The sequence below is a fragment of the Aythya fuligula genome, chromosome 2, assembly GCF_009819795.1.
Source record: "Aythya fuligula isolate bAytFul2 chromosome 2, bAytFul2.pri, whole genome shotgun sequence".
In the NCBI taxonomy this organism is placed as follows: domain Eukaryota; kingdom Metazoa; phylum Chordata; class Aves; order Anseriformes; family Anatidae; genus Aythya; species Aythya fuligula.
This window is the reverse complement of record NC_045560.1, coordinates 42,186,123-42,211,391: the sequence shown is the minus strand read 5'-3', so window position 1 is coordinate 42,211,391 and position 25,269 is coordinate 42,186,123. Positions and strand designations below refer to the sequence as shown.

The 25,269-nt window shown below is 45.8% G+C and overlaps 1 protein-coding gene across 7 annotated transcripts in view; it reads right to left on the bottom strand.

Moving 5' to 3' along the window:
* RBMS3 (RNA binding motif single stranded interacting protein 3) overlaps nucleotides 1–14,892 on the bottom strand; it is a 694,738-nt gene extending 679,846 nt beyond the window's left edge. For 3 of the 7 annotated variants that reach the window (XM_032183103.1, XM_032183105.1, XM_032183104.1), the window contains exon 1: nucleotides 13,931–14,225. In XM_032183103.1, coding sequence (XP_032038994.1) covers nucleotides 13,931–14,119 — 189 coding nt within the window. In that variant the 5' untranslated portion in view covers nucleotides 14,120–14,225. Of the gene's footprint in view, nucleotides 1–12,502; nucleotides 12,609–13,930; nucleotides 14,226–14,314; nucleotides 14,474–14,830 lie in introns of those variants that run through there. The other 4 variants (XM_032183102.1, XM_032183101.1, XM_032183106.1 and 1 more) reach the window with 4 other exon arrangements.
* Nucleotides 14,893–25,269: the final 10,377 nt, after the last annotated feature.

Here is a 25,269-nt window from a genome sequence, read left to right as displayed (position 1 = left end):
GAAGGCAACGTCTTTATCTACCAGACTACAAAGTGCTCGAGTGTTTCACAAGGAATTCAGAGGTACTTATTTTGCAACAGAAACTAACTGAGAGTTACAAAGAAGCAGATAATTCTAAAAATCCCATGTACAGGTCACCGAGTTGAAAGAAAGTAATTTCCTGCTTTAACGTCAGCATCTGCTATGTATGCATACAAAATTTTCATGCAAATCGGGCTTCATTTACTGTATAGTTTGTCTTATTTAATTAAAAGGGAAAAAAGGAAAGAAACAGAAGAACACCGACTCCCCTCCATGTTGCCTATTAAGTTGTTTTTGCCTATTAAGCCGTTTCTGCCAAGAGGAGCCTCGCTACGGTGCTTCCATTGAGGCTAATCGCAGAGGAGAGCTGTGGGCACAGCCACGAGCCTGGTGCTTCGGGTAGGGAGAGCGGCCACCCAGCCTGTCCATCAGGCTCACCTCTATTCACCCGGTAATTGCTGCGCTCTCCGGAAAGCTGACTAGACCCGTCCTGATCTCAGAAGGCTAGTTATCCCTTACTGAATCGTTTGGGAAATTGGTAACTAATACGGCTAATAGAAAAGCAGCGGATGGCAGAGCGCTCAGCCCAGAGGCCCCACTTTCACCATGTGCTGAAGCAGCTGGGATGCGCCCTTGTCCCCATTACAGCCATGGTCCTGCAGGGATGCCCCTTGTTCACACTCCCCCGTGTCTGCCCCACATGCCGTGCCCTCTTGACGTTCCTATAGCCCCCACTGCTCCTTCCCCAGTGGGAAATGTGCCGGCAGCCTCCTGCCCTCAGCTGCTGAGCCTAGCCTGCCTGCCAGCCCACCTCCCTGCCCACCCCGGCTCTCCAGGGCTTCCAACGCCTCCCCTTCCAAGTCACACCTCCTCCTACTACTCCGAAGCCTGTTTTGTGGGAATGCAGAACGCATTTGTTGGCTCACCGGCCCCTAGCACAGCGACTGCTCATTCAGTAATGCTCGCACAAGACTGGAAAAGACTTGTCATCCTCTTACTGTCTGGCACTCCGTTACTAGCTTATTACTGTTTCCCTCTGCAGTACAGGTCCAAATTGGATGTCAGACACAGCAAAATGCCAGCAAAAGCTCCGGTTCACAGTCAGTAACCAGTCAGCGGACACGGTCCAAGCCCAGCCACATGCTGGCACGTTCCCGTTAGCACAAGGTTTGCCCTGAACAAGCCCTTTGCCATTCATCCGCTTGTAGGCAAGGATGGGGGAACATGGGGGATTGCAATACTTCACAATATTTGCAAGGTGCTAACATGCCAGAGCGATGGCATCAGTCAAAAATTCGGGTGGGCACAAGGAGAAGCAGACCCTCTTGCTTTGGCAGCCAGGTCTTCACGGGACAAATTCCCATGAAGGTCACACAACCTCCAGTGTAATTTTTTTTCTGGTCATCCAAATACTCAGGCAAGGAAGGAAGGGATTAGGTCTGTCAGCCTGAAGGCTCCCCAGCAGCTGGCCTGCCAAAAACATCCTCCCCAGTCCTCCCCTGCCTACCTGTGCGAGCCACGAACCTTCCCAAGCTCAGCAGAGCCCATCGGGTACAGCTGGGCATCCCTGCGAGCGGCTGGGCTGGCAGCTAAAATATCACCCGGCCATCAGCACAAGCAGCACAGGTAGGGCAAAGGGGAACAACCCAAGATGAGTGCCTTCGGTCGGTGAACAGCTGACGTATGGGAATTGGAAAGGGGTTGCCACACCGCGGCAATTATAAAAAGGCTGAGGCTCAGCTGAAAGAGCTGACAGTTGGAAGTTGTGCCCTAGCACAAAAGAGAAGAAATGAAAGCGAAATGTGACCGAGCTGTTGTCTTGCATACTCATATTTTGTTGACAAATAAATTCCTCGCTAGGAGAATTCAGCCCTTTCTTAAGAGTGTCACCATCAGCTGCTCACAGCTATGCGACCTGCATCTCTTACAGACTTGCTGCTCCTGAAACCAACACGAGAGTGCAAGGACAGAGCACCCTGCTCAGACACATCTGTTGCACAGGCTAACGCTGCGGTATCAACAGCAACTTTGGACATCAACTTGCAACCCTTCTACAAGCAAAAAGAAATAAATAATTAAAATAAAAAATAAAAAATAAAAACACTACTCGGAACTTGAATGATTGCATTGCAATGAAAGATTTCTTTAAATGTATCACCCTAAGAGAGTGCAATTTGGCTGATGGTTACAACTTTAAAATGTATTTTATTTTTAAAATGCTTCAAACCACTGTTCAGCTATTACTCCAGCACTTTACATGAACTACTAACTACAGTAGATTCAGGGTAGATACAGTCTTTTAGGATATCACTTCCATAACGCACTTTTTTACAGAGCTCCAAGGCTGTCCTAGATCCAGTTGGAAATACAATTTTACCCTGTTGAAATATACTTTGTACTCTACATACACACACACACATAAGTATACAGGTTTCATTGTAGCAGCAACGTTTAAATACATAGGAAGAGCTGGTGTTTACCTTCAACAGCTCAAAATGGCAAGGTCTGATCCTGCAAGTGTATAGATGACTGTGAGACAGCAGTGAGTAATTTTACTTACAGTCACATTCATTTTATACAATTGTCAGGTAATTCATAACAATTCTGGGGGAGTGGAGAGCATCTGAAACTGCACAGATGAAGTTTCATTAAAAAATGAATAAAAGCATCAGATCATCTTCAGCCACAGAACCACCAAAGGCTGAATTGGAAGACCTGTGGCATCTCCTGCTCCAAGGAAAGATCATTCCTAATTTCAAACCAAATCTCATCGAGGGAGTTTCTGTCTTTTGTTTGGAACAGAGCAAGATTTGGACTATAAATGTTCTGTAATTGTGGTATTTTAGCAAACTTTAAACACCCAAATTTATTTTAAACAGCAATCTGTGTTCCCTCCTTCCTTCTTTTTCCTCCAGTTGTGAAAATTATTCCCAAAATTACACTGGGCAAAACAGTTCTCCTACACCCTTGAAGAGCTTAATATAGAGACGTGAGTTTCAATTTCCCATTCATGCTATGGCATGCCCTTCTGCTAGGTGTGTAAATCCAAGAATCCTTTAAACTGCTACAGCCCCGGCAATGGACATGACTACCTCGTCTGCTCCTACTAATCCCCGGCCCTCTGGGTTGTTTTTAACAGTCTGTACCTCCCCTCTCCCTCCTGTGCAGCTCCTACTCCAAACAAGTTTTACTCGGTCATAAATCATTCCAGGAAGGGAAAACAGAACATGCTCTTGAGCCTGTGAAAAATGGGTGACAAGCATCCTTTGCCAGAAGGATGCAAAATTTGTCCTTAGGACTACCAAGAGTCAAAAATTAGATCTCGGTGTTTTAAATGTTGGTGGCATTTTAGAAGGGCTTTTCCAAAATGCATGTTTGTTTTTGTTTTGTTTTGTTTTTTAAAATTTAATAGCTCATTAGTTCTTTCGACCCTTGTAGAGCAGGGTCAAAGTGCCCAAGTGCTAAAACTGCTTCCCGGCGAGATACAGCAATACCCACACCAAGGGTGCACCCTGTGCCCCTGCTCCTGAGCCCACGGGAGCACTGCCAGCACACCCCGGCACTGGTTTGGAAGATCAGCAACCACACCACAGGTCAGAGGTGATGCTTTGTCCCCCACTAAGGCCAGCACTTCACTGGCACCCAGTACCACCTGGAAAGAGGACAATACCCAAAGAGAAGTTCACCAGTGGTGAAAGTGCCTCCAGATACTTCAGAGCAAGCAATGGCCTGCCATAAAAGCAGGTCCCAGTCCCTCACACCTGCTAACAAAGAGGAGAATGAATAAACTGCCTTGTTCTTCTTTTCCTTATCTTTGCACCTAAAATTCATCAGTAGATCCCATTGCCGCATTTATGCATTTTCTATTGCTTGGGCTTGTATATGTTTTATTATTCTTGCCTAGCTGTTGCTCGTGTGCTTTCTCCTGTTACTTTTATGCACTGTTATAATGTAATAAATCTTACTCGGAAGCAGAACTTAGCATTTTATACTTTTACTCTACACGTTACGTATACTTCTGCTCAAGCACCCAGCAGCTCGGTGCTCAGCACATTTCTGTGCTTATCCTTAGGTAACTCGCCTTTTCAGCTCTCTGCAGCAAGCTTGGCTTTCAGAGATCCTGCCTGCGACTGCTCAAGTCCTGCACTCCTCCTCGTGTTTTGTTTTCTGGGGAGGTGTGACAGCCTCTGCCACGGCACTGCAAGGGAACTTGCCATGCACAACAAAGCGAGGAGCACAGGGCATGCTGAGACTGTCGATACCACAGAGCTGCGTGTCAGCGGGTGCAACTGCTCTGACCTGCATCTTAAAAATTACAGAGGTCTACCTGTGACTGCTGTGGTATCCATAAGACCCATCTAAAACTTTCCTTTGTGTAGGTGAGAAACAGATCACCAGCATCACCAGATGAGAGAGCAAAGCTTTAGGCACCTGTTAACTGCTATATCCCTGTCTGCCTGCTCCTAGTTCTTAGCAATACCATACAGTTGACAGTAAGTGCCTGCTTTCTATGGTTTTTGACTTCTCATGGCCCTAGTCTCTTCCAGTTACTACCACCAGATGTGAATATATGAATAAGGAGGTGTCCTGATGTGATCGTAGGTGACATGCACAGGCACTGGGGAAATGCAGGCCAGCGGTGCAGGCTGCCACCTCTTCGCTGACACTGACTGTACCCGCAGAGAAAACCAGCATGCTGGATGCTTCCGAGGTACTGAGAAGAAAGCCACGGTCTGTGGGACAGTGTGATCCAACAGATAGCCTGTTGCAGGGCTGTAGGTCTAACTCTAAAGCAATAGCAGTTATGGATAATTGCAACTGCACTACTGGCTAAGAAAGACCTTAGTCGCTACTCAGCATGCAGTAGCACGTGAAAGGAAGTGACTACAAAACACCACCTACAGAGAGAAAGGTGGTGGGTCTTACAAACAGGCAGCACATGCACAGAGCCGAGCAGACAAAAACCAGAGCCTTGTTCCTGCCCTGAGCAACATTTCCCAGCACCGGGTGAATCCAGCTCAGACACGGATCTGGCTGATTGTCTCGTGACAGTCCTGTGGTATGACCCTGCTGGTAAAGACTCCCTGAGCCACACTGACCTTGATTGGCTCTGACTTTCTAGCCTCCACATGGCTTCCCTTAGAATCGATTCATCATTTATTTATCTTCTGCAAGGAGCATGTCCTCTTGACATGTTCGGGAAGTGGCACGTTCAAGTCCCCACTCTAAGGCCTCTGTGTAAAACCACAATAGCAGGCGACAGGGAGCTGCCATCACACCGGCTGCCTCCCTGCTGTGGACGGCAGGTAAAGTCATGTTGGGGATGAATGTCAGTCTTCCTTACTGACTTGCTCCTCTTGAAAATGTATGGCTTTCCTTCCCATTAAGCTTGCTGGCTTCCTCCCTTCTCCCTCTGGAAACATAGCCATGGCCCCCTCCAAACTTAAGAGCTCCCCATTTAAATAAAAATTTCCCCAAGTGCACAACAGGCACTCTTTAACTGCGCACACTTAAGCGACTACAGAACATCTGTGGACGCCTGTCTTTGAGGCCGTGCCAGCAAGCTCCCCATTTATTTCCCCGTGTCCATCTTAACAGCCCTCTGATAACGGTGTGCCATTTCCTGCGCCACACGGCGCGCACGGATGTCGATGGCGGTGTGCGCGGTGGCTGCTCTGCTGAAGACATAAGTCAGTTTATCACCTGGAAAGTTCAGCGTGTCTCCCTGCCAGGGTAAAGCCAAAACACGCTTCCAGTTGTAAATCAGTTCAAACAGACGTGTGCACACACTTCTCATTCCCTGCAACTGGAGAGACCTTCCTGAAACCGCTTATTAGATCTGGGAAAATTAGTCCAAGCCCGTATCATATGAGAGCCGTGGGAGAGGTAAGGCAGGATAAAAAATGGAGATTGCTTCACTTTCTCAGATCTTTGGGGGTATCCTTTCTAGCTAGTCATATCTCAAAGCCAGCTAACCTAAATATTTTTGTATCTGTTGGCTTTGGCAAAAGCTCACTGTTGCCTTTTATTAGATATGAAGCAATAGGTGGGATGGAGGGAGCCAATTAATTATTAAAGTGACTTTCACATACTTTGAAAGTCTGCATGTCCTCGAAGCACACTCAATAAAGTTAACAAGGCTAACCGGGGCACTGTATAATGTCTGTGAAGCCTAGATATGCATTTCGTGAACTCCAGGAGATTCTGTTGTATGCTTCCTTAACTCCACATGGACCCAATACACACTTCATAAAGCTCTTTCGTCTCAAATACAAACCTTACAAGCTCCTTCCTTCCAGTCCTACTCTGAAGTTGCTGTTTTCAATTAGCTTTCCAGCCAGGTCTCCCTCTCTGCCCTCCACGCCACTCCCTTTCACTCTTCATTCACCTTGAGAGCAGAAGGTTTTTACATCCTATGCCCACATAACGTGCTCACCCGCCCATCCGTGAGGACCTGCAGTTATCCTTCCTGTGGTATGTCTCATAGACACGGTAACTACCTCAAGGCACTAACACACTCTTCAAATTCTCAGCACAGCACAATGAGTGCCTATTATACCATGGCTAATATCTAATATCATACTACTACTAAATATAATAGCTACAGAAACTATTTTTGCTAGATATTACTCCTTTAACCCCCCTTCCACACTTTACTTGAGCATATCAGTTTGGATCCTCGAGGTCTCCTCCAACGGGCTCCTGGCAGTGAGTATAGATTAGTAATAACCTCGGTGAGACAAAAGTCAGCAGTCAGTAATGGAAAAGAGGTGTCAGTGGTGCTCGAGGCACTCGTTGAAATTAATTAACATAGGCCCTGTTAACAGAACAGGCGTAGGTCCCACACCGTTTTATTTTCACTCTCCAGCCAGTGATACCAATCCTTCGCAGGAGGTCTAGAACCAGGAGTGGAAATACATCTACAATACAATAATCTGCCCACAGCATTTCCAGTTGTTGATCGCACTGTCACCTTGACCAAGTTGAGCAGAACATCTTTTCGGAAGGAATAAACTCCAAAACTATAGGCCAAGGTGATCCAAAGAGTGGACTCCGACACCAAGGGAACAGTAAGTGTATTAACCAAGCTTTGGGGCTCGAGTCTGTAATTTTTATTCACCCAACACTTGTTTTTCAATCAAGGAAACTATTTCCATTCTGCTTCTGTAACAAGATTGGTCTTCATGTAATCGAATGTATAATGAAAATAACAGCTGTATTTAAACTCATGGCAGAAGCCATTAGGCATGGAAGAATTACTCTTTTTCTAGTAAATCATGGCTGTCTAACAAATTTTATACATGGCAGTCCTTGTCCACACGAGGAGCCAAATTGTGCCTTGTTTTATCCCAGTTAAGACGCACTGGTTACTATAGTTTCTGGAACAATTCTTATTCCCCTTATAGCTCAGAATGCAATTTGGGGAAATGAAACAACAGACAGAGGAGACTTCCAGAGCCACGGAGAAATGGCAAGGAGTGAGGAAGGAAAGAAACAACTGTAGAATACTTAATATTTATAATACCTTTCAGGTCTGTCCCTTTTTCTTTATAATGTTTAAACATCCCATTAGCACTTGATCCAAGCACTGCTTCCACAGAAATTATCATCAGTGCCCGTGTTGCCATTTTTTTCCTATTTACAGCTGCAGTCCCATTTTCTTTAGTATTTGGGTATTTTCTGAGCCCCAGCTTGTTAGAAACTAATAACTCTACTGAGACTGTGCAAATTTTATGCCCGTACTGGATAATTACTCCTGGCAGCTAGTCACTACGGAGATCCACCTAGCACAAGCTGCTGGGAAATAATCCCAGCCGTTATGTGAGCAGCACGGCTACAGCCAGGCAGAGAAGAACCAGAGAGGGAACCAAACAAAAACTGAACCAGTCCACACACCAGTCGCTATACTTCGTTCTGAGCTGTTAAGTAAAACTCAGAATGATAAGGACTCCCAGTGCAACACAGCACGGTGAGCTTTAACCACAGATAGAGGTGGTGTAAAAACACCAAGAGCACCTAGCAAAACACTGGGAATAGCATGCAACAGCACAGGCATTGTTCTTTTCTAGCTTCATTGATTATCCATTGTTTGGAGCCTCGGATTCGTTACAAGCTGGCACTCAACCCTTGGCCAGGAGTTCCTGTGAATACTGGGCTTTTGAGAAGGGCATGCCATGCCCTGGCCGAGCTCTGGGCTGTCATGTGCAGTCTTGAATAGGGCTGCTTTCCAGTCAGCGTGCATAAGCACAGCTACATACCACTACATCTGAGTCGAGGCAATGTCCCAGAGCAGATAACAATGCCCTTTTCAATGCTGCATCTTCCCCTGAGTGGGAATCCTCGCAGCCCCTCTGCAGCCAAGACAAATTTGCCGTTAGCCAGAGAGCCAGGCTTCTGCAAACAAAATTTGTGGTTCTGTTTCTGATGACTCAAGAGTGTTGTTCAGCTCCCACCCATGATGTTCATTGTTTATGTCCCTGGATTTGTTACACAATCAACTACATATGCACTTCATTTCACTCTGTACTAACTGTGAGTGGTACTTACTTTTCACAAAATCTCTGCATCGCCATGTACATCGCTGTGTTTACCCCAGGAACCTTCCAGAGTATGATCGGCTTTTCAAGCTTCATCCACTTATTGATCAGCTGGTTGAAAAATTTAAACAGCTGCTCGCTCTTTGCCAAAACATTTCTCATGCAATTTATTTAAGGGAAGAACTGTTTTAAATAGCAGACTCTTCTTTCAGATGTCTCAATACTGTGTCAGATTTTCAAGAACCTTTCCTATATGCTGTCACATATGTTGTTTTAGTACAGACACTGGCAGAGTGCAGAAGTCAGCTCCTTCCTCCCCAACCTTATGCTTTAACTCTAACATAAACCAGTGCAGGACCTCATTCTCCACACCCTAGGCTTTTAGTATGTCACTACAAAATGAATATATTTTAAATGTGCATTTATTCTACTTCAGGTAACATTATTTCCCATATCAATAAAAGGAAGAATAGCAGAATAGGAGATAGCAAGTAATTCTGGAGCTATGAAAATTAGGAGGCCTGATTCCCAAAATCTCTTCTCCTTACGGATTCTCTGATGTCTAATATAGTGAGTTCATTAGTCTTGCCTTCAGCAGAGGTACTAACAGTTTGGTTTTTTCTTCTCTCCCTGTCTCTCTTTCTATTCTTCTCATCTCTTCTCATCTGCTAAGTTTTGTAATAAGGCAAAATCCTAGGTTCATCTAAGGATTCTCTCTCTAGACAGCAAGAGGAGTGTGAGAGGCAGAGTACATGAAGCGCATGGGAATGCAGAGGTAGCCCTGCCTGCAAAGCAAGGCTCTCGGTTCACAGTGAATTACCTCTCCTGACTTTTTTAATCCGAAATGTTTTAAATTCTCCTCAGGGCAGATGGCCCCTGGGCCCCTCTCCCTGAACCCTGTCAGTGGCATGGCGAGGAGCTTTGCCGCCCGCAGCAGCGATGCAAAGGGCCAAGCCCCCTTCCAGAGGCACTGGCCATGCACTGCAGCTGTGACTTGGCAGCCTGCAGGACATGGACCCGAACACGAGGGGCTCAGCATGGCCTGGGTGTGTGGCTCTGGGTCAGACTCACCACCACGCAGTCAGCCACCAGGCACTGGGAGCTCTGGAAGAACAAGGTGATAGCGCTGGGCGAGCTTCTCTTCGGACAACTTCATCAGGAAGACACGGAGCTATGCAGATCAATACGTATGTCATGACGGCCCACAGCATGGCAAAGAACAGCTTAGGAACGAAGGACAAGTGCTTAAAAGTGCACGTGGTAAAGACAGAGTAGATATTGCTGGGCTGAGGAATGATTTCTGGAACATTCTTAGCAATGAGTTAGAGGAAAAGCCATTGTTCTTCAGCTCTGCCCACACTGTAAAGATACACTGGGATTTCTCTCTGACATCAAACTCTCAGGATAGCAACAGCCACAAGTAAAATTTTATCCCATCTCTGGGTGGGAAGAATTTGTCTGTCCCTGGGCAGCCAACGGCCTGACCTTGACTGTTCATGTCTGCATTACGTCTTGGCAGGACCGCAGCCCACGATACACCTGGCAAGAGGCCTTCAGCACTTGGAAGCTCCCACTAGAACAAGATGTTGCATTTTATACAATTATATGGAGCTGTTAACATATAAGAGAAGCTGCTACAATCAGCAACTGGTCCTCTTGTCTCTGCTTTCTTTGTCCTACCCATTCTGGACTGGTCCCCTTATCCACTGCTGATTGCAGTTTCAGCCTTTGGTTCTTAACTTCAGGTTGTTCAGTGGGCTGGGTTATCTGAAAGAACATCTACACCTCCAGGGAAAGACGGTGGCTGAGAACTACTCTCCTGTGCACGGCAGTACTGCCTGCGGTAAGAGCAGCACGTCTGACCCGAGACTGGACTGGCCTCCCCCGAGAAAGAAACTTCCCACCTCGTGCTTCGAGCACCAACTGCATTTCTCAGGCTTTGTCTTCCCTGAAAGGCAAACACATAGGTACATACAGCTTCTCAAACCAAACCAAACTACATGCATAAGAGAATTGATTAAAAGAGAATTCGCCCTGAAGATCCTCTCACTCTTCCTGAGCCTTTGCTTGTGGAAGACGGGTGAGCAATCACCTTCATGTTGATGGCAGCAGCCCTGTAAATACACCAGCGGAAGGCTCTCAGATGCTGACCATTAGCTTTGTAGCACACCACGTGCTCGGCAGAACAGAAATCCCAAGCTAATACTGAGTGCTTTTCCCCAAAGCACTCAGCTTTCCCCTCCAGGAGCTCACACCTGAGCACCACTCACACAGCGACGTCGCGGAGGCGCATTCAGGGAAAAGGCATCCAAATAAGCCTGCCCAACACTTCAGACCCCTTATAGCAAACCCTGGCAAATTGTTTTTGAACTGGAATACAATGTACCCAGCCTAGACAGGTTTGCTTTTGCTGTAACCTTGGTGTGCTCATTTCCATGTAAATACACAGAAGGTTCTTCACCTTGGAGCTATTCCGCAGGGTTTTCATATCTGGGATGGAGGCATACAGCGAAAGCTCTGGGTGTGCTTGTAAACCATCCGTGCTAAATGATTTCTGCAAACCTCAGACACGCCGAGGGAAACCGAGAACAAAACAAAATGATCTTATTGGGGTGTGCAAGCTTACTTCTGCAAATCCCTACGGAGCAACAACTTTTGGAGGGCCTGGCAGCTTCAGCATGTGCAAAGACTGTGTGTAACACGCTGGCTGTGGCTGAGGGCTTCAAAGTCCTAGCTGGAGGCAGCTCCCCTGGGAAAACTCTGGCCATCGTGTCAGCTGCAGCAGGTTACCTGTAGCCACCACGCATTGGTCAGAGATAACTTCAAGGCAGAAGGATGGGGAGGAGGCAACCCAGGTCTTCCTCCAACAAAGCACTTAAGCGTACACTTACGGGTGTCAGCATCCCAGCTGAAGACAGTGGGACACATTTCAAGTTATCTACGTATTCCAGAATTTTACCCAAGTTCAAAAGCAAATAAAAAATGAACACACGGCAGGTAAAAAAAACTATATCCGTATAAATGGCACAACAGTCATACCTTCCACTGAAATAAGAAATAATTCAGTCAATTCAGCAATGTTCCTTTTGGACAGTGACAAAAAGTACTTTTTTTAGAGCACATATGATCTGACCCACTTCCGTTTAGGTGGAAGCTCTCTTTTTACCTCTGACGGAAACGGAGCTGAATGACAAAATGTAAGGCTCTTTGTAATTCAAGAGTGATCCTAAAAAGCACACCCGGCCAGTGGAATCATGAGATTTTGTAAAATCTTAGTATTTAGATATTGATAGGCATTCACGTGTCGGGAAATCAAGCTTGCACGTTCTTTACAATTTCCACATGGAGCACTTCCACTTCTAGCATGCACCAGGGTGCCTAAGGCATTTGTTTAAGGGTCAACCACACAACTGTACTGTTATTTCAGCCCATTTAGAAAGTTCCTAGCAAATGATGGTTCCAGCAATTTAGGGGGGGTTGTTTTATGGCTGTAAATATTTTTTTCACGATACTGTTGGATTTTACTGCGCCTTTAATGTGTTTTCCTCTTCTGATCATATTTCTAGTGCCACTATTTTACCAGATACCTGAAATACTTTTGCACTACTAAGAGGTACCGGTTGCCCTGGGACAGCATCCAGAAAAGATACATACACATTTAGGGAGGTTTGAAATATCAAAGCACTTCCCAAAAATACAAGCTAAAGTCATTGCAAGCACTTTGGCAACAGCAAGCTTGGAGAAGCTGATATTGAATTTAAACAAAAAAAAAAAATGAAGGTGGGGGAGAATTTATCACCGTACTTTTGCATGGCTACAGCTGTGGGGAAAAATGCAGCACTTTTCTTTCTACGTCCAAAAAATTCAGGCAAATGCAAAATAAAACAGAGCAACACTGTTAATTATTGTTAATTGCAATACTGCAGGATGTTAATTAGCCATACCATTGATAATCAGGCCTTCCCTAGTATTCATTCACCTTCAGTCACACATTGTTTGCCTTCCTCATGTCCGCGACCGGTACAACATTAGACAGGCTGTGTGGCACATCCGAAAGTAGCATGGATTTCTGCTGATGGCAGGGTTTTTAAACGCTCAAGGCGCTGGCACAACCAACTCGCGTGAACGGCAACCTTGGCTCTCCATTTTAATTACGGGGAAATAATGCATGTTCGATTCTGTCAAGGAGCGTGGTGCAAGGGAAGGGATCCGAGGAACAATCGCCGACACGCAGCCCGTTCAGCTCTGTACAGTGCCATGCAGTGACGACAGAATGAAATATTCAGAACCTCGGGGGAGACGAAATTCTGCGTGCATCTACCACGATAGGAAAAGCACCAGGTATCGCTTTCAGAACAGAACCCCCCCGGATCCACCTTCCTGAGCTGTACAGGCCCTGCTCGAGCGATCGGGCTTGGATACTCTCCGTGCCTTATAACAATAGGCTGGATTTTACCGAGCAGTGACAAACCTAAAAGTGGACGAGGTGAACGCCACGAACCTGGGGGTCTCCGGCTACAGAGAGCGTTTTTCCAAAATGCCCAGCGTTTCGGAGGACGGTGGCAACTCCGGCCATGCGGACGCGTGGCGTGCCACCGCCGCTGCATGAATTTATTGCATCGCTGCTTTGCATTCCTTCATTGTGCCACCCCTCGCAACAGCACAAAACTCGAGGAAAACTAGTTGAAGAAACGCGGCTGGAACCCAGCAAGCTGCAAGGCTTCTTTTTGGCTGCTTGCAATCCTTCTCCCCGGGTTGAGAACCTATTTCGGGGCGCTCACCCTCCCGGGGAGGACCGCTGGGCTTTCAGCACGCCCCGCTTTTGGGCAGGCGGCGCCGGCGGATCGCGCCTCGCCACCGCCCGACTATCGCGACACGGCCACGCCACGACTCTCCCCTCCTCGCCCTGAGGGGGCTTCCCAGGCTCCGCTCACCGCCGAGATCCCACCGGGATGCCTGAAGGGCACCGCAGGGGGGTGCCCGCAGACAAAAGCGCCCGGTGGCAGCGCTCGGCGCTTTTGTCTGCGGGCACCCCCCTGCCCTCGGCGGCGCCCCCTGCCCAACCAAGCCCCCCTCCGGCCCCGGGGGCGGCTCCCCCAGCCCCAATTCTCTCCCCTCGTTCCCGTGCCCACGGCGGGGCGACGATGACACAGCAGGCCCTCGGAGCCGATGGCGAGGGGGGCGAGGGGCACGGGGAGGGGGGGAAGAAGGAGCGAGCCAAACTTCCTCGGCGGCCGCCCCCCCCCCCCCCCCCAAAGCCCGGCGCCTCCCCGCCCCGCCGCCCCCGTGTCCTCAGCCAACCTCCGGCGCCTCGCTGCACAAAGGGCGGCCCCGGGGGCGCCGGGGGGTGTCGCGGAGGGGAGCTCACCTACCTTCTTGTCGTCCTTGTCGCCGCCGTGCCGCCGCTCCGGGGGCCCGCTGTCGGCGGCGGCGGAGGGGCCCGTGTCGGCGCCGGGCTGCCCATCGCGGGGCGGCGGGCGCTGGTGCGGGCAGGCGGCTGAGCCCGCCGCCGGGGGGATGGGCTCCGGGCACGGAGAAACTCCCTTAACATCCATCTCCATCTTCCAGCTCACTGCGTGGCGAGACAAAAGCAGGCGAACACTTTCCACACCACCCCGCGTCTCTCTCTCTCTCTCTCTCTCTCTCTCTTTGGCTTTTCTCCGTTCGCTCTCTCTTTTCTTTTTTTTTTTTTTTTTTTTTTTTCTTTCTTTCTTTCTCTCCCCCCCTCCTCACACACACACACACACACACAGCACCTCAGGAGGCCGTGACACGCATGGCTCCGGCCGCCTCCGCCGCACCGAGCCGGCGGCTGCAAAGCCTCCCTTAGGTCCTCCACACTTTTGTGCGAGCCTCTGTGTGTGTGTGTGTGGCTGTGTGTGTGGCTCTGTGTGTGTGTATGGCTGTGCCCTCGCTCCGACGGCCCCCAGCCGCCCCCCCCCGGCACGGCCAGGCGCTCACCCAGCCGCTCTCTCGCCCCCCTGGCAGCCCCCGGCCGTGCCCCTGCCCCTGCCCCTGCCCCCGGCCCGGCCGAGCCCCCGGGGCCGCGGCCCCGCGCACCAAGTTCGCGGCAGGCGGCGGGGGCCGGCCCGGGGGTGGGGGCGAGGGGCAGCCGCCGGGGCCGGGCGGGGAGCTCCTGACCAAAACCCGGTCATGTCAAGGAAAAAGTTAAACCCCCCCCCTCCTTTTCCTTTCCTTTCCTTTCCCTCCCCTCCCCCTGCCCACGGCCCAGGCAAGCGCAATACAGCAAAGCGAAACGAGCGGTTTCCGACCTGTGCGAGGTGCCGGCGGCGAGAAGAGCCGAGCATTGAGCCGGTTGTTGCCTTTATTTTATTTTATTTTCCCCCTTCTTTACCCCACGGTCCCCCCCCCCCCCCCCTCCCCTCACAGCTCCCCCCCGGCACCAGCCGCTATGGCAAATGGGGGCTGCTCGGAGCGGTTGTGTGGGACTGGAGCTCCCTCTCGCTCAGGCTGCCGGCGCCACGCAGCACTGCACAAGGAGAGCCGGGCTGAGGAGGAAAACAAGAGCGGATTCAGGCAGGAAAGCTACAGCAGGACCAGCTCTCCCCAAAAAATAAAAGAGAAAGCCAAAAAAAATTAAAAAAAAAATCGCGTGGAAGCTGTTAAATCGGTCGTGACCGCAGCGCGCACACGATGACTTTGTTCCTCGTGTTAGCTTCCTTCTCAGCCTGAAGTTGGACATGGTAGGGAAAAATGCAATCTCATTAGGAGTGTTTAACAGCAAACCCAGAACCGCCCCGGTGGTGCCTGAGTCAAGGCACCGCTCCAGCTACTCCCCTCTTCATTGGGAGCAAGTGCACGCCGAGCGTGGAGCAGATCGCTCTTAAATCAGGGCACCACCAGGTGACCAACCCGCTCTCCTAAATATATCGGCACATTGTCCTGGGAGCAGCTGCTCCAAAAGTTCACTGGGAACCTCCACAGACAGGCTGCAGCACCAGGATACACCTCCGCCCCGTATCTGCCCTATCTGAGCAGGCACTGACCTCTGCAGCCACAACTCCTCGCTCTGCAAGCACTGGGCCACCACCTCAGGAGCTGTGTTACACCGGCACAGAATCTGTCCGCGGGTGTGTTGGTACGTAGGTGACCCTCAGGTGTTGCAGGATGCCCACGTGCTCTTCACCTTGGCTTCCATTATTCCCCATCAGGATTGTTACTGGGGGAACCTGAACACGTCTCCTTGCAACAAGGTGCTTGGACAAAGGGCAAGAGCTAATCTCGCAATGGAGAAAAAAATGTCTTTGTCACAAATCTAAGCTGTGTATTAAAACTGCACATCTCTAAAGATCCTGTTTCTATTCTTAAAGCACATCGAGTACTCATGGGCCCTACTGTCTTCCCAGATTGGTGCAAACACGGAGCATTCCTACTGAAACTGTCAGCATCAATGTTTAAAGCTGAGGTAAATAATAAGACAATCGAGCCCTGAATATTGCAGTTCGTAGTCAAATACTACTTACAATCACTTATTTATAATCATTAAAATATAGCCTACATTTTGGGGCGGGAGGATTTAAAGATCCTGGACACCCACAGAGCTTTAGCCTTGTTCCCAAAGAGCAGCACTGACTGCAGGCGTGCACGCTGGGGGGCCTGGCCACACGGCCGTGCTGGCCGCAGAACACGTGCAAGGAAGGAATTTGCTGTAGAGTTGCCCAAAGCGAAGTGGCGAGCCCACGTGGGTGGCAAGTTACCCCAGTGCCCGTCATCCTCTGCAGTCGCCACCTCCCTCCATGCACAACAGGGCCAGCACCGCACGCAGGGAACCAAAGTCTGGGCTCGAGAGCTTTTCCAGGTTGGGCCAAAGCACTTCCAGTAGCACGGGCTGGAAAACGGTGAGGTAGAAGTAAAAATAAAATATCATTCATCCAGGTGCTGCAGCATGCTCTTCCAGGATTACTAATAAATGACATAGAAACCTTCCCGCGATGGGTGATATTAAATAATGCTGTTAGAAAACGGCAATTCCCCATCTACCGTCTTCAGATCTCTAAAGGAAAATTCAAAGCAAACCCAAACCATCTAAAAATAGAGGGAAGCTAACCCAAATACAAACATTTCGCCATGTGCTCTGAAGCTTACTGGGGCTGGACATTGGCAGGGAACCAAGGAAAACTAATTCCAGAGGTGGGGGCCCTTGACTCAGACCGCTCTGCTTCTAATCCTAGAAAGTTTAACCCCCAAAGCCAACAGAAGCTTCTCAGATGGTCTGAGTGAACATGTTCATGCATAAGAAGAGAAGGGCAGGTCCTAGACTGTACGAAAGTCAGTACAAAGATCCGTACTTGGCTTTTGAATTCAAACATTTCCTTCCTCTCTTCTTTTTGTCCTTTTATTTTCCCCATCTTTCCTTGTTCTACTGGAAAAGGTTTAGCATGCCACTGCGAAAATAAAATCATTACAAACAATTATTACAAATACCGCAGTGTTCCCAGCTGTTCTCTGCACAACCCAGGTTTCTGCCCAGCTGCTATTATTTAGTGGATTTCAAGAGAATCCTAAGTAGAACATATTTTCTCAGACTAAGATAAGGGTCTGAAAAATCACCACAAACTTCCATGAGAGAAATGATGGTCTTCTGGACAAATGTACTCTGGGATACAAACAGGAACTACAAATCTAGGAGCACTAACAGATCGGGCAGGAAAACAAAACCTGAACTAGCAGGCTGAGGAGATAAGAGAAATAACCTCCTTCCACACCACTAAGTGGTCCTTCTGATGAGTATTGGGTTCCTTGGGTCCAAGCAGAAGCAACCGAGCTTTCAGCCTGATTTATTTTTGGTAAGCGCTGAGAGAAGAGTGGTACCACAGACCCTAGTGATGCAACAAACCACAGCGCTGAACAGTTAAGCAGTATTGCATAATGCAAAGTTCTCCGTACCTTCAGTACGTATGTCAAGCTGCAAACGTAACTCTACAGAGTAATATTGGCAGCTGAGGTGGACAAATGGCACCCCAGAGTCCTGCACCAGGAGTCAGCAATCCTGGAAGCCAACACAGTGAAAAGCAGAACCCAGGGACTCACCGGAGGACAAGTCAACCCACCCCTGCAAGGCTGCTTGTGTAAGAAAGCAATATTGTGTTCAGTGCTCTCCAGATGTGCTGACAGATCAAAAAAAAAAAAAAAAAAAAAAAAAAAAAAAAAAAAAAAAAAAAAAAAATAGCATGGATGTTTCATCTCATTCACTGTGGTAAAACAGCACATATTTTCAATTCTATATAGAATAACAAACTACGTTACTGACTATGGACTGTCTATAACCATACACAACATGCATTAAGAGTTTCTGAGCCCAGGCCTATTGTTCATTTTTCAAGAGAAATGGCATTAAAATATTGCTGGTGAAATCAATACTACAATTCATTAGCACATGCTCCATGTTCCTGCATATTTTGCAGCTGTGTGTTGTGCTATAAAACAGGTGTAGGTGACTAAATGGATTCCAGAGAAACTGGAATTTTAAAACACAAAAGCCAAACCTTTCAGGAACAATGACATCCTTCTTGTCTCAAAAACTGAAAATCTGGGAGTGATGAGACTATGAATTTAATTACAGGCCGAGAATCAGGAAGACTCGATGGAAAGGGTCAAAGATTTCTTCTAGAACCCAGTGTCATTTTTCCATTCCTGTTCGTGGTTATGATCAGACGATAGTACAGTGTTCTGTGCAGCCCACCTGTCAGGGGAATCCTCTGTAGTCCTAATTAATAAGGCTAGAAACGATGAGAAGACATACACAATTCAATGATTTGCCTAAGATCACAGAGTACTCAGATTAGGAAGTTTCTATGTCCTTTCCATGGTCTCTTCTTTTGGTCATTTATCATTTGTTTCATTTAGCAATTTCTTTATCACTTTCTTATGAGCAGTTTTAAGATAACTGCTCAGAAATGAACTAAATTATTTATTGATGTTTATGTGCATAATGTTTCTTGTTCAAAGAGATTTTCATGTCTTTTTCAAGCACATTTATGTTAGTGTGGATAAATTGTAAACGTTGCATGTCAAACGTACAAAAATGGCGACTACAAGTTGGTAGGATATATGTGATTTTGTATAAAAATACAGCTATGATTGTATGAGATGCAGCATTTGCCTTTCTGCTGCTTCACCTATCTGTTGGCTCAGGATTCACCTACCCACTGCATTCAGCATTTGAATAATTTTGACCTTTTACCACCCGTAGACAATTCAAATCAAAGGTTTCCTGTTGTCAACGCAAGCTCCTTGGGGCCTCACTCAACACCGTATCTGTCAACTTGCATTCCAAGCTATTTCGTTTCTTGCTTGGGAGTTGCAAACAGAGTTGCTTTCTCATGAAGACTCTGACCTTATCGATAATTCCCTCTGTACTATACATTTCAAAGTGGCTGACACAGATGTTCATTGAGTCATTTTCCCACCCATCGATCTCCGTGTCTGTTCTCTGAGGTGCTTTACTGCACGGATGCAAACCTGGGAGCTCCTGGAGCTTTGGAGATCTCTCTGTGCAGGTATTTTGTGTCTCAGAAAGTCTATAATTGTATGCGCGTAGGAAATGCTACCCTAAAATAATTCTGTTGCATGGGGATGTAAAGACATGCTGTGGATATGCTTAGAGAGTAAAAGCTGAAAATACTATTTGAATTCCACTATTCTCAACACAGCCCGATAGGAAAATGGATACATTACAAGCTGCGTTTTCAAAAGCATCTCGCCTTCTAGCTTTCCACCCCCAAATTTGATAATATCAATTCTCCCCTGCATTCGAACATTTTTACTCAAAAGTGCTGAAGCCACAAAGAACAGCTGCACAACTCAAGCCTTGAGTGACATTTTTTTTTTTTTTTTGAGCCTTTTAAAGACTTATCTCCATTCCTTTTTTTGGAACAAAAAATCCTGTAGCCCCTGGGAGGTCTCCTGAGCTCCTACAGCTCCTTTTCTAGAAAGCCAAAACAGAATTGATAAACTTCACGACTTTTAAACATGAACACAGCTCCTCGCAGTTTATATTCTGTGTAACTGACAGACAAAACCATTCTGGCCATAGCCAGGATTTCATTCCTCCTGCACTCACTTTCCACAAGATTGTCACGATTTTAACACCTAAGTATCTGCTCTGCAGGGTGTGCTCAAGGCATCATTCCGCTCAAAATTGCTGTGTGAGGTGGAAGAAGCAGCAACTGTTTCTGCTGCATTTTCCAAGAGTTGGCCTGGGCTTGCAGTCAGGACATGGCTGGGTGGACCAGAAGGACTAACCAAGCTGTCTCAAAGGAGGGAAATGCAGCTCTGAGGCAAACGGGAGAAATTTGTACAAGCATCTGTATTTTCACTGGGCGATGCCGCAGTCTTCTCAGTTCCTGTGGCACGCCTGGATCCGTGCCAATTTGAATAATTTCACCTAGTTTTCAGTCTTTTGAAAAGGAAAATATCCACTGAGTTCAATTCATTTAGGAAACAGGGGGAAAGGTACTTAATCACTATAATCAAATGTTAGAAACAAATAACCAAAAGGGAGATGCATTAAACCAAGGAAGAAATGACTGGGCTCATATTATTTCTTGATGGAGGTCAAATCATCATTGACAGAGATTAAACCTTTGGGAACAAAGGCAGGAAAATGCTCTGCAAGGGATACAACAACATCCCCATGGGCAGGCTGGGCTTGGTGGGGATGGACTGGTCCACAGGAGCTCAGAGTGCCACTGGTGGGGGGAGACAGAGACTGCAAGGACCAGACATGGGTTTGGCCCTTTGAATTGAAGCTTTTCTGCTTCACCAGCTGACCTGAAGTGCACACACACAGCTCGGCTGTGTTCAGTGCAGAGATTTGTGTAGGAACTTGTGCTGGTCCTTGCAGCGCCAACTCCTGTCCAGTTTTCCATGCCATCAAGTGTTTCTACACCTTATTTCTGATACACCCAGTGGGGTCCTAGAGAAAGAGCCTCAGAGCTGGGACCTGCCATGGGCTAAGGACAATGCCAGGTGGTTAGCTCCACTTATCTCTTTCTTCTTTTTTCTTTTTTTTTTTTTTTTTTTTTGGCTTTCCCAATCTCTTATTCTCACCACTTCTGCCTCTTGTAGGAGAGAGAAGCATAAGGGCTCAATGTGCTAATAGCATCTTCTTTTTTTGTAGCATACATATGCAAACACGGTTTTGAGCTGGGGTGATGGGTTTTGTTTAAAACTGTCAAAACCGAAGTCTGGGGAATCTTCTTGATGATGAAAATACATGAGTAATCCATTTGGTAATATCTGTGTAAACGATATGCACAAGAACACTTTCTTAAAATGTCTCTTCTTTTAATTTTTAAATCAATGCATACTGCTCAATTTGACTCCTTTTTCCAACTTCTGCTCATCCTCTGGCCCTGCTGACGTATGCCCCATCCTGTCCTTGTTCCTTCTTTAGACTGGAAATATATTTAAATTCACCAAATTTCTTAGATAAAAAAAGTAAGTATGCTTAAGCATAAATTAAAGAAATAAGACATGCTTAAGCATAAATAAGACCAAACATCATTCATTACACCTTGTTAAGACTAAAAAATGACAACAAATATGTACATGATTAATTACTCTTCTACTTGACTGCTGGGACATGAATTTAGGGTCTTAAAGTTTTGTTGACTGTATTCAGGTCATCATTTGCAAGTGGCTGAATCCCATGAGTTGGATATATATATTTAAACAGTATTGTTTTCACCACGTTAATTAATCTTTAGCTTTGCTGTCTTTGCCTAGGTTAAACCTTGAGATGAGGATTACAAGGTGGAATGAAGAACTGGGCTTTGAAAGAGAAAAAGGTGTTTCTGAACTTTCCCTTTCCAAACTAATTTAAAATTCCATGAATAATTGCAATATATGTGTATTTTGGAGCTATCAATGTCTACTTAATTATAAAGGGCACATTTCCACTATTTCTGTTTTTGCAAAATTCTATAGAAAAAAATAGCAGAAATTTTAAAGAGACATTTGCTGAGTGGGATATCGTATATTTTCCAAAAGCAACATACGAAATATATTTTTGTTTAATTTTTCTACCCACAACTGTAGTTAAAAACAGACATTTGAATGACTGTATATGAAGCAAATTAATGAGGCTACATGAGAAGACTGTAAGATGCAAAAACCCAGGAAACTGATGAAAGTGAAAACCCTGCAAATGGTTTTCTGACTTTGAATGGCAAACTCAAGATAGATGAAAGAGCAATGCATCAAAAAGAACATTCTTTTGTTCCTTGAAAGAATAGGTTATTGTACTACTTGTATTTCTTGGACACCATCACTGAGTGCTGCACTTGCAGAAGACAATGGAAGACACAGCCCTGCCCCAAGGAGTGTACAATCCAAAAGCCAGTGGAAAGATGTCCAGTCATTTCAAAACGAGTAGGATTAGACCCAAAATTAGGCAAACAGACTTGAATAGCAATGCCAGCCAGCATATTAGCAATAGTGCAGCAAAAGACAACAGTCAGCCTAACCATTCAAAGACCAGATGTTTTGATGACAGATTAAAAATAAATAGACATGGTAATGAATATAAAGAAAATAAACTGAAGTTGCAAGGAAATGTTTTGATTAAGAAGCTGATGTTCTCAGGTCAACTATGCTGTCAACAGGGTATGACACTTATGGTCTCAAAAAGCATTCAGGACTAAACTTTAGCTTTGTGCATGCAAATCACTGGTGTGTGTGGTTGTTTGTCACTGTCACTTGTACAAGCAAATGATAGAATTTACATCAGTAAAAGCCCATTTGTGCTTAGTTTGTATTCAGTTAGCACATGCAGCTGAGGTTTGTGTGCATATCTGTATATTTTATCGTTTGCTTGCTGAAAACGCAGTGCTCAAAATTGTACCTGGAAAAATAGATGTCATATTTCAAAAATCTGGCTTTGAGTAAAAAGAAAAAAAAATAAATAAAATTTAAAAAAAAAAAATGCTGCAGATACAACCTAATCTATTTCCAGCAATGACACCAACATAAGATAACATGAATTAATATCAAACAAACAAGGTGTTGGGCATCGTGTAGATCTTAGAATGTGTTTGCTTCCTTTCTGATGCCCTTTAACCGACAGTGAAGCAGCTCATAATTTTGACAGTCGGTATGTGGTCAGTCAACTTCAGAGGAGTTACTGTTCTTTTACCACAAGTAAACACAGTTCATAACTCTTGTTGGATCCTACCATGAAGACTCACGGCATGTCTGTTCTTTACAGTGGTGCCAGTTGCGTAACCACAAGTAAAAGTCCTGGATCGGGACAGGTGTGAGTCTGGACTAAGTCAACTGAAGTCTCCCTATGCCATCTTCAGCATTAAGTGAAGTCCTTTGCTGAATTCTGCATCAGCACAGTCCCAGCTTCCCCAGCTGGATCTGAGACACACACTGGGATCCATGGGACTCTGCCTTTTTGCCTTTAGATTACTTCATTAATTATTGCACATTTGTGTATGACAATTTTTTAGCAAAAGCTAAAGATTTTTTTTTTTTTTTTTTTTTTTCAGTGAATATTTAGATTCTGAAAGATGAGACTCAACTGCGAGGGTAAAGAACTGGACTGCCTACCTGTCATTGTCCAGCTGAACCCAGTTTAACTTTTGTGCTCGCCCCTAAGAAACAATGTTATCCCTCACAGTAAATCACATTCACTCATGGTCTGTGATCTTATCTGTTCAGCTATTCAGCTCATTCCGTATGAGCACCAGGAGAACACTCAGCTGCAGAAAAGAGTTGAAACTGGAGTCCAACAGCAGTCTGAGAGATTATATTTTCACCTCTTCATCAGCAGCTTAATCTATTCTCAACCTCCAAAAGATACTCTCCTTTGATCTACCTGTACCTAGCTCGCTTGACATTTGGTTTCCCGAATTTAAGCGCTGCTCCTCTGGGAACGCTGAGCCAGCATGTGAAACCTGAGCCCTCAAACCATCCTGCGTACACGTAAAAGTAGTCAGAATTCAAGCCCTGAGCAGTAATATCTCTTAAATTACCTCGTGCTCTCATGAAAGTCAGTTCACATCTCGGCGTATGATAAACAGCACTCCACCGAAGCAGGATTTAGTATACTTAAAACCAGAATGCAAGTCTGAGAGCTGAGCGGTGTGTCCGAGAAGACACAGCTTATGTGCATTAGACCTAGTGAACGCTTTCTGATCTAAAGAAAGAGCTTTGTCTGGAAGGCAGTCAAGAAGCTACCCAGCTATTATTAGAGATAATCCAGCAGTGCATTAACCTGAGCAGGGCTGGTAGTGGGAAAACACCGATCTTCAAACTAAGCAGCAGCAAGTTGCCTGCTGTTTCTGATGATATTATCATACCAACGTCTCTCAATAACAAAACAATTTTGCAAGAAAAAAAAAAAAAAGTATTTTTGTGTGCCTTCTGTGAAATCAATTTGCATTTCTATTGCTTTGTAATAAGAAACATAACAGTTTACATACTTGGCTATATTTATACAGATTTTATAAGCATGTCAAGTTATCTGTTTTGCTAATCCTACAGTAAGTGCTCTGGAACAATTACTTGTATGCTTACTTTATTATGCACTTCTCTTCTGCCTTTTCTAAAAGAAATTGGAAGAAAATTAGGAACTGACATCCTAGATAAGAGCAACAGGCCTTCTGCTCCAATACCCTGACAGTGCCTGGTGCCAAATGTTCTTCAAAAGAAAATAAGTACGCAAAATTATTGAGTAAGTATGCAATAACTAGTCTGCACTACACATTTCCTCTTAATTCTCATCACACTGACATTAAATGACAAATTTTGTCTACAGAGTAAAAAAACATTTCTTACTTTTTTTTTTTTTTTTTTTTACTTTTTTAACCTGTTTTAACAAAACAAGCCATTTAAGGAGAACATTAAAGCTCTCACGTAAGAGCTGTCTCCTACTAAAAACACTTATATCCTGTGACATGGTTCAGAGGGATGGGAGGGCTAAATAGGCACAAGCAGATTGTAGTGCCTTTCACTCACTCTTTCTGAACAAACTCCAAGGATGCCAAGTGGAGAAGATTCTCAGGAAGTATTGAGTATGTTTCAAGTACACCTGCAGCGCATACAAAAACTAAGAGGACAAGAAAATATTAAAGCTAATCTCTAGGTTTCTTTAAAAAATCCACTTGGATGACCCTGCATAGGTATTCATTTTGACATACAGGTATATATAGGTTTATGCACACCTATACCCACGTATATGCGAAGGCAGAGAGGATAGATGGCAAACCAAAACATCCCTGGTTCTTAGCTTTGTCTGTGTTGACGTGTTTCAGGATGAAATGGAAAAACCTTCACAAGCAAGATACCCTATGGCATTGGGAAAAAGTAATACCTGCCCCCTCTCTCTCTCAAAGAGTATTTGTCAATGTAAAACTCTCTTGAAAGACAAAGGAGAACAAAAGAGAACTGAAGGTAGTCTCAAGGGGAGGGAAAAAAAGGAATAAAACCTTGATTGCTGTAACAATTCTAAGTGTTGGGGGACAAAAAATTAATCTGAGCAGAAACTCACTAATTGGTATAGCTGGTTGTGGACAAGTATTAAAAGAATAGCAGCCTGATTCAGAGAGCCAATATTAAATTTAATTGAAGTGGATAGGGCAGACTGGCTGAAAAGCAAGTTCATAATTCATGAGAAGCAGACATAGAAGATATAAATTTAAAGGCTCTCGGACCATCTTGGCAATACGTGCCCTCAAGCCGA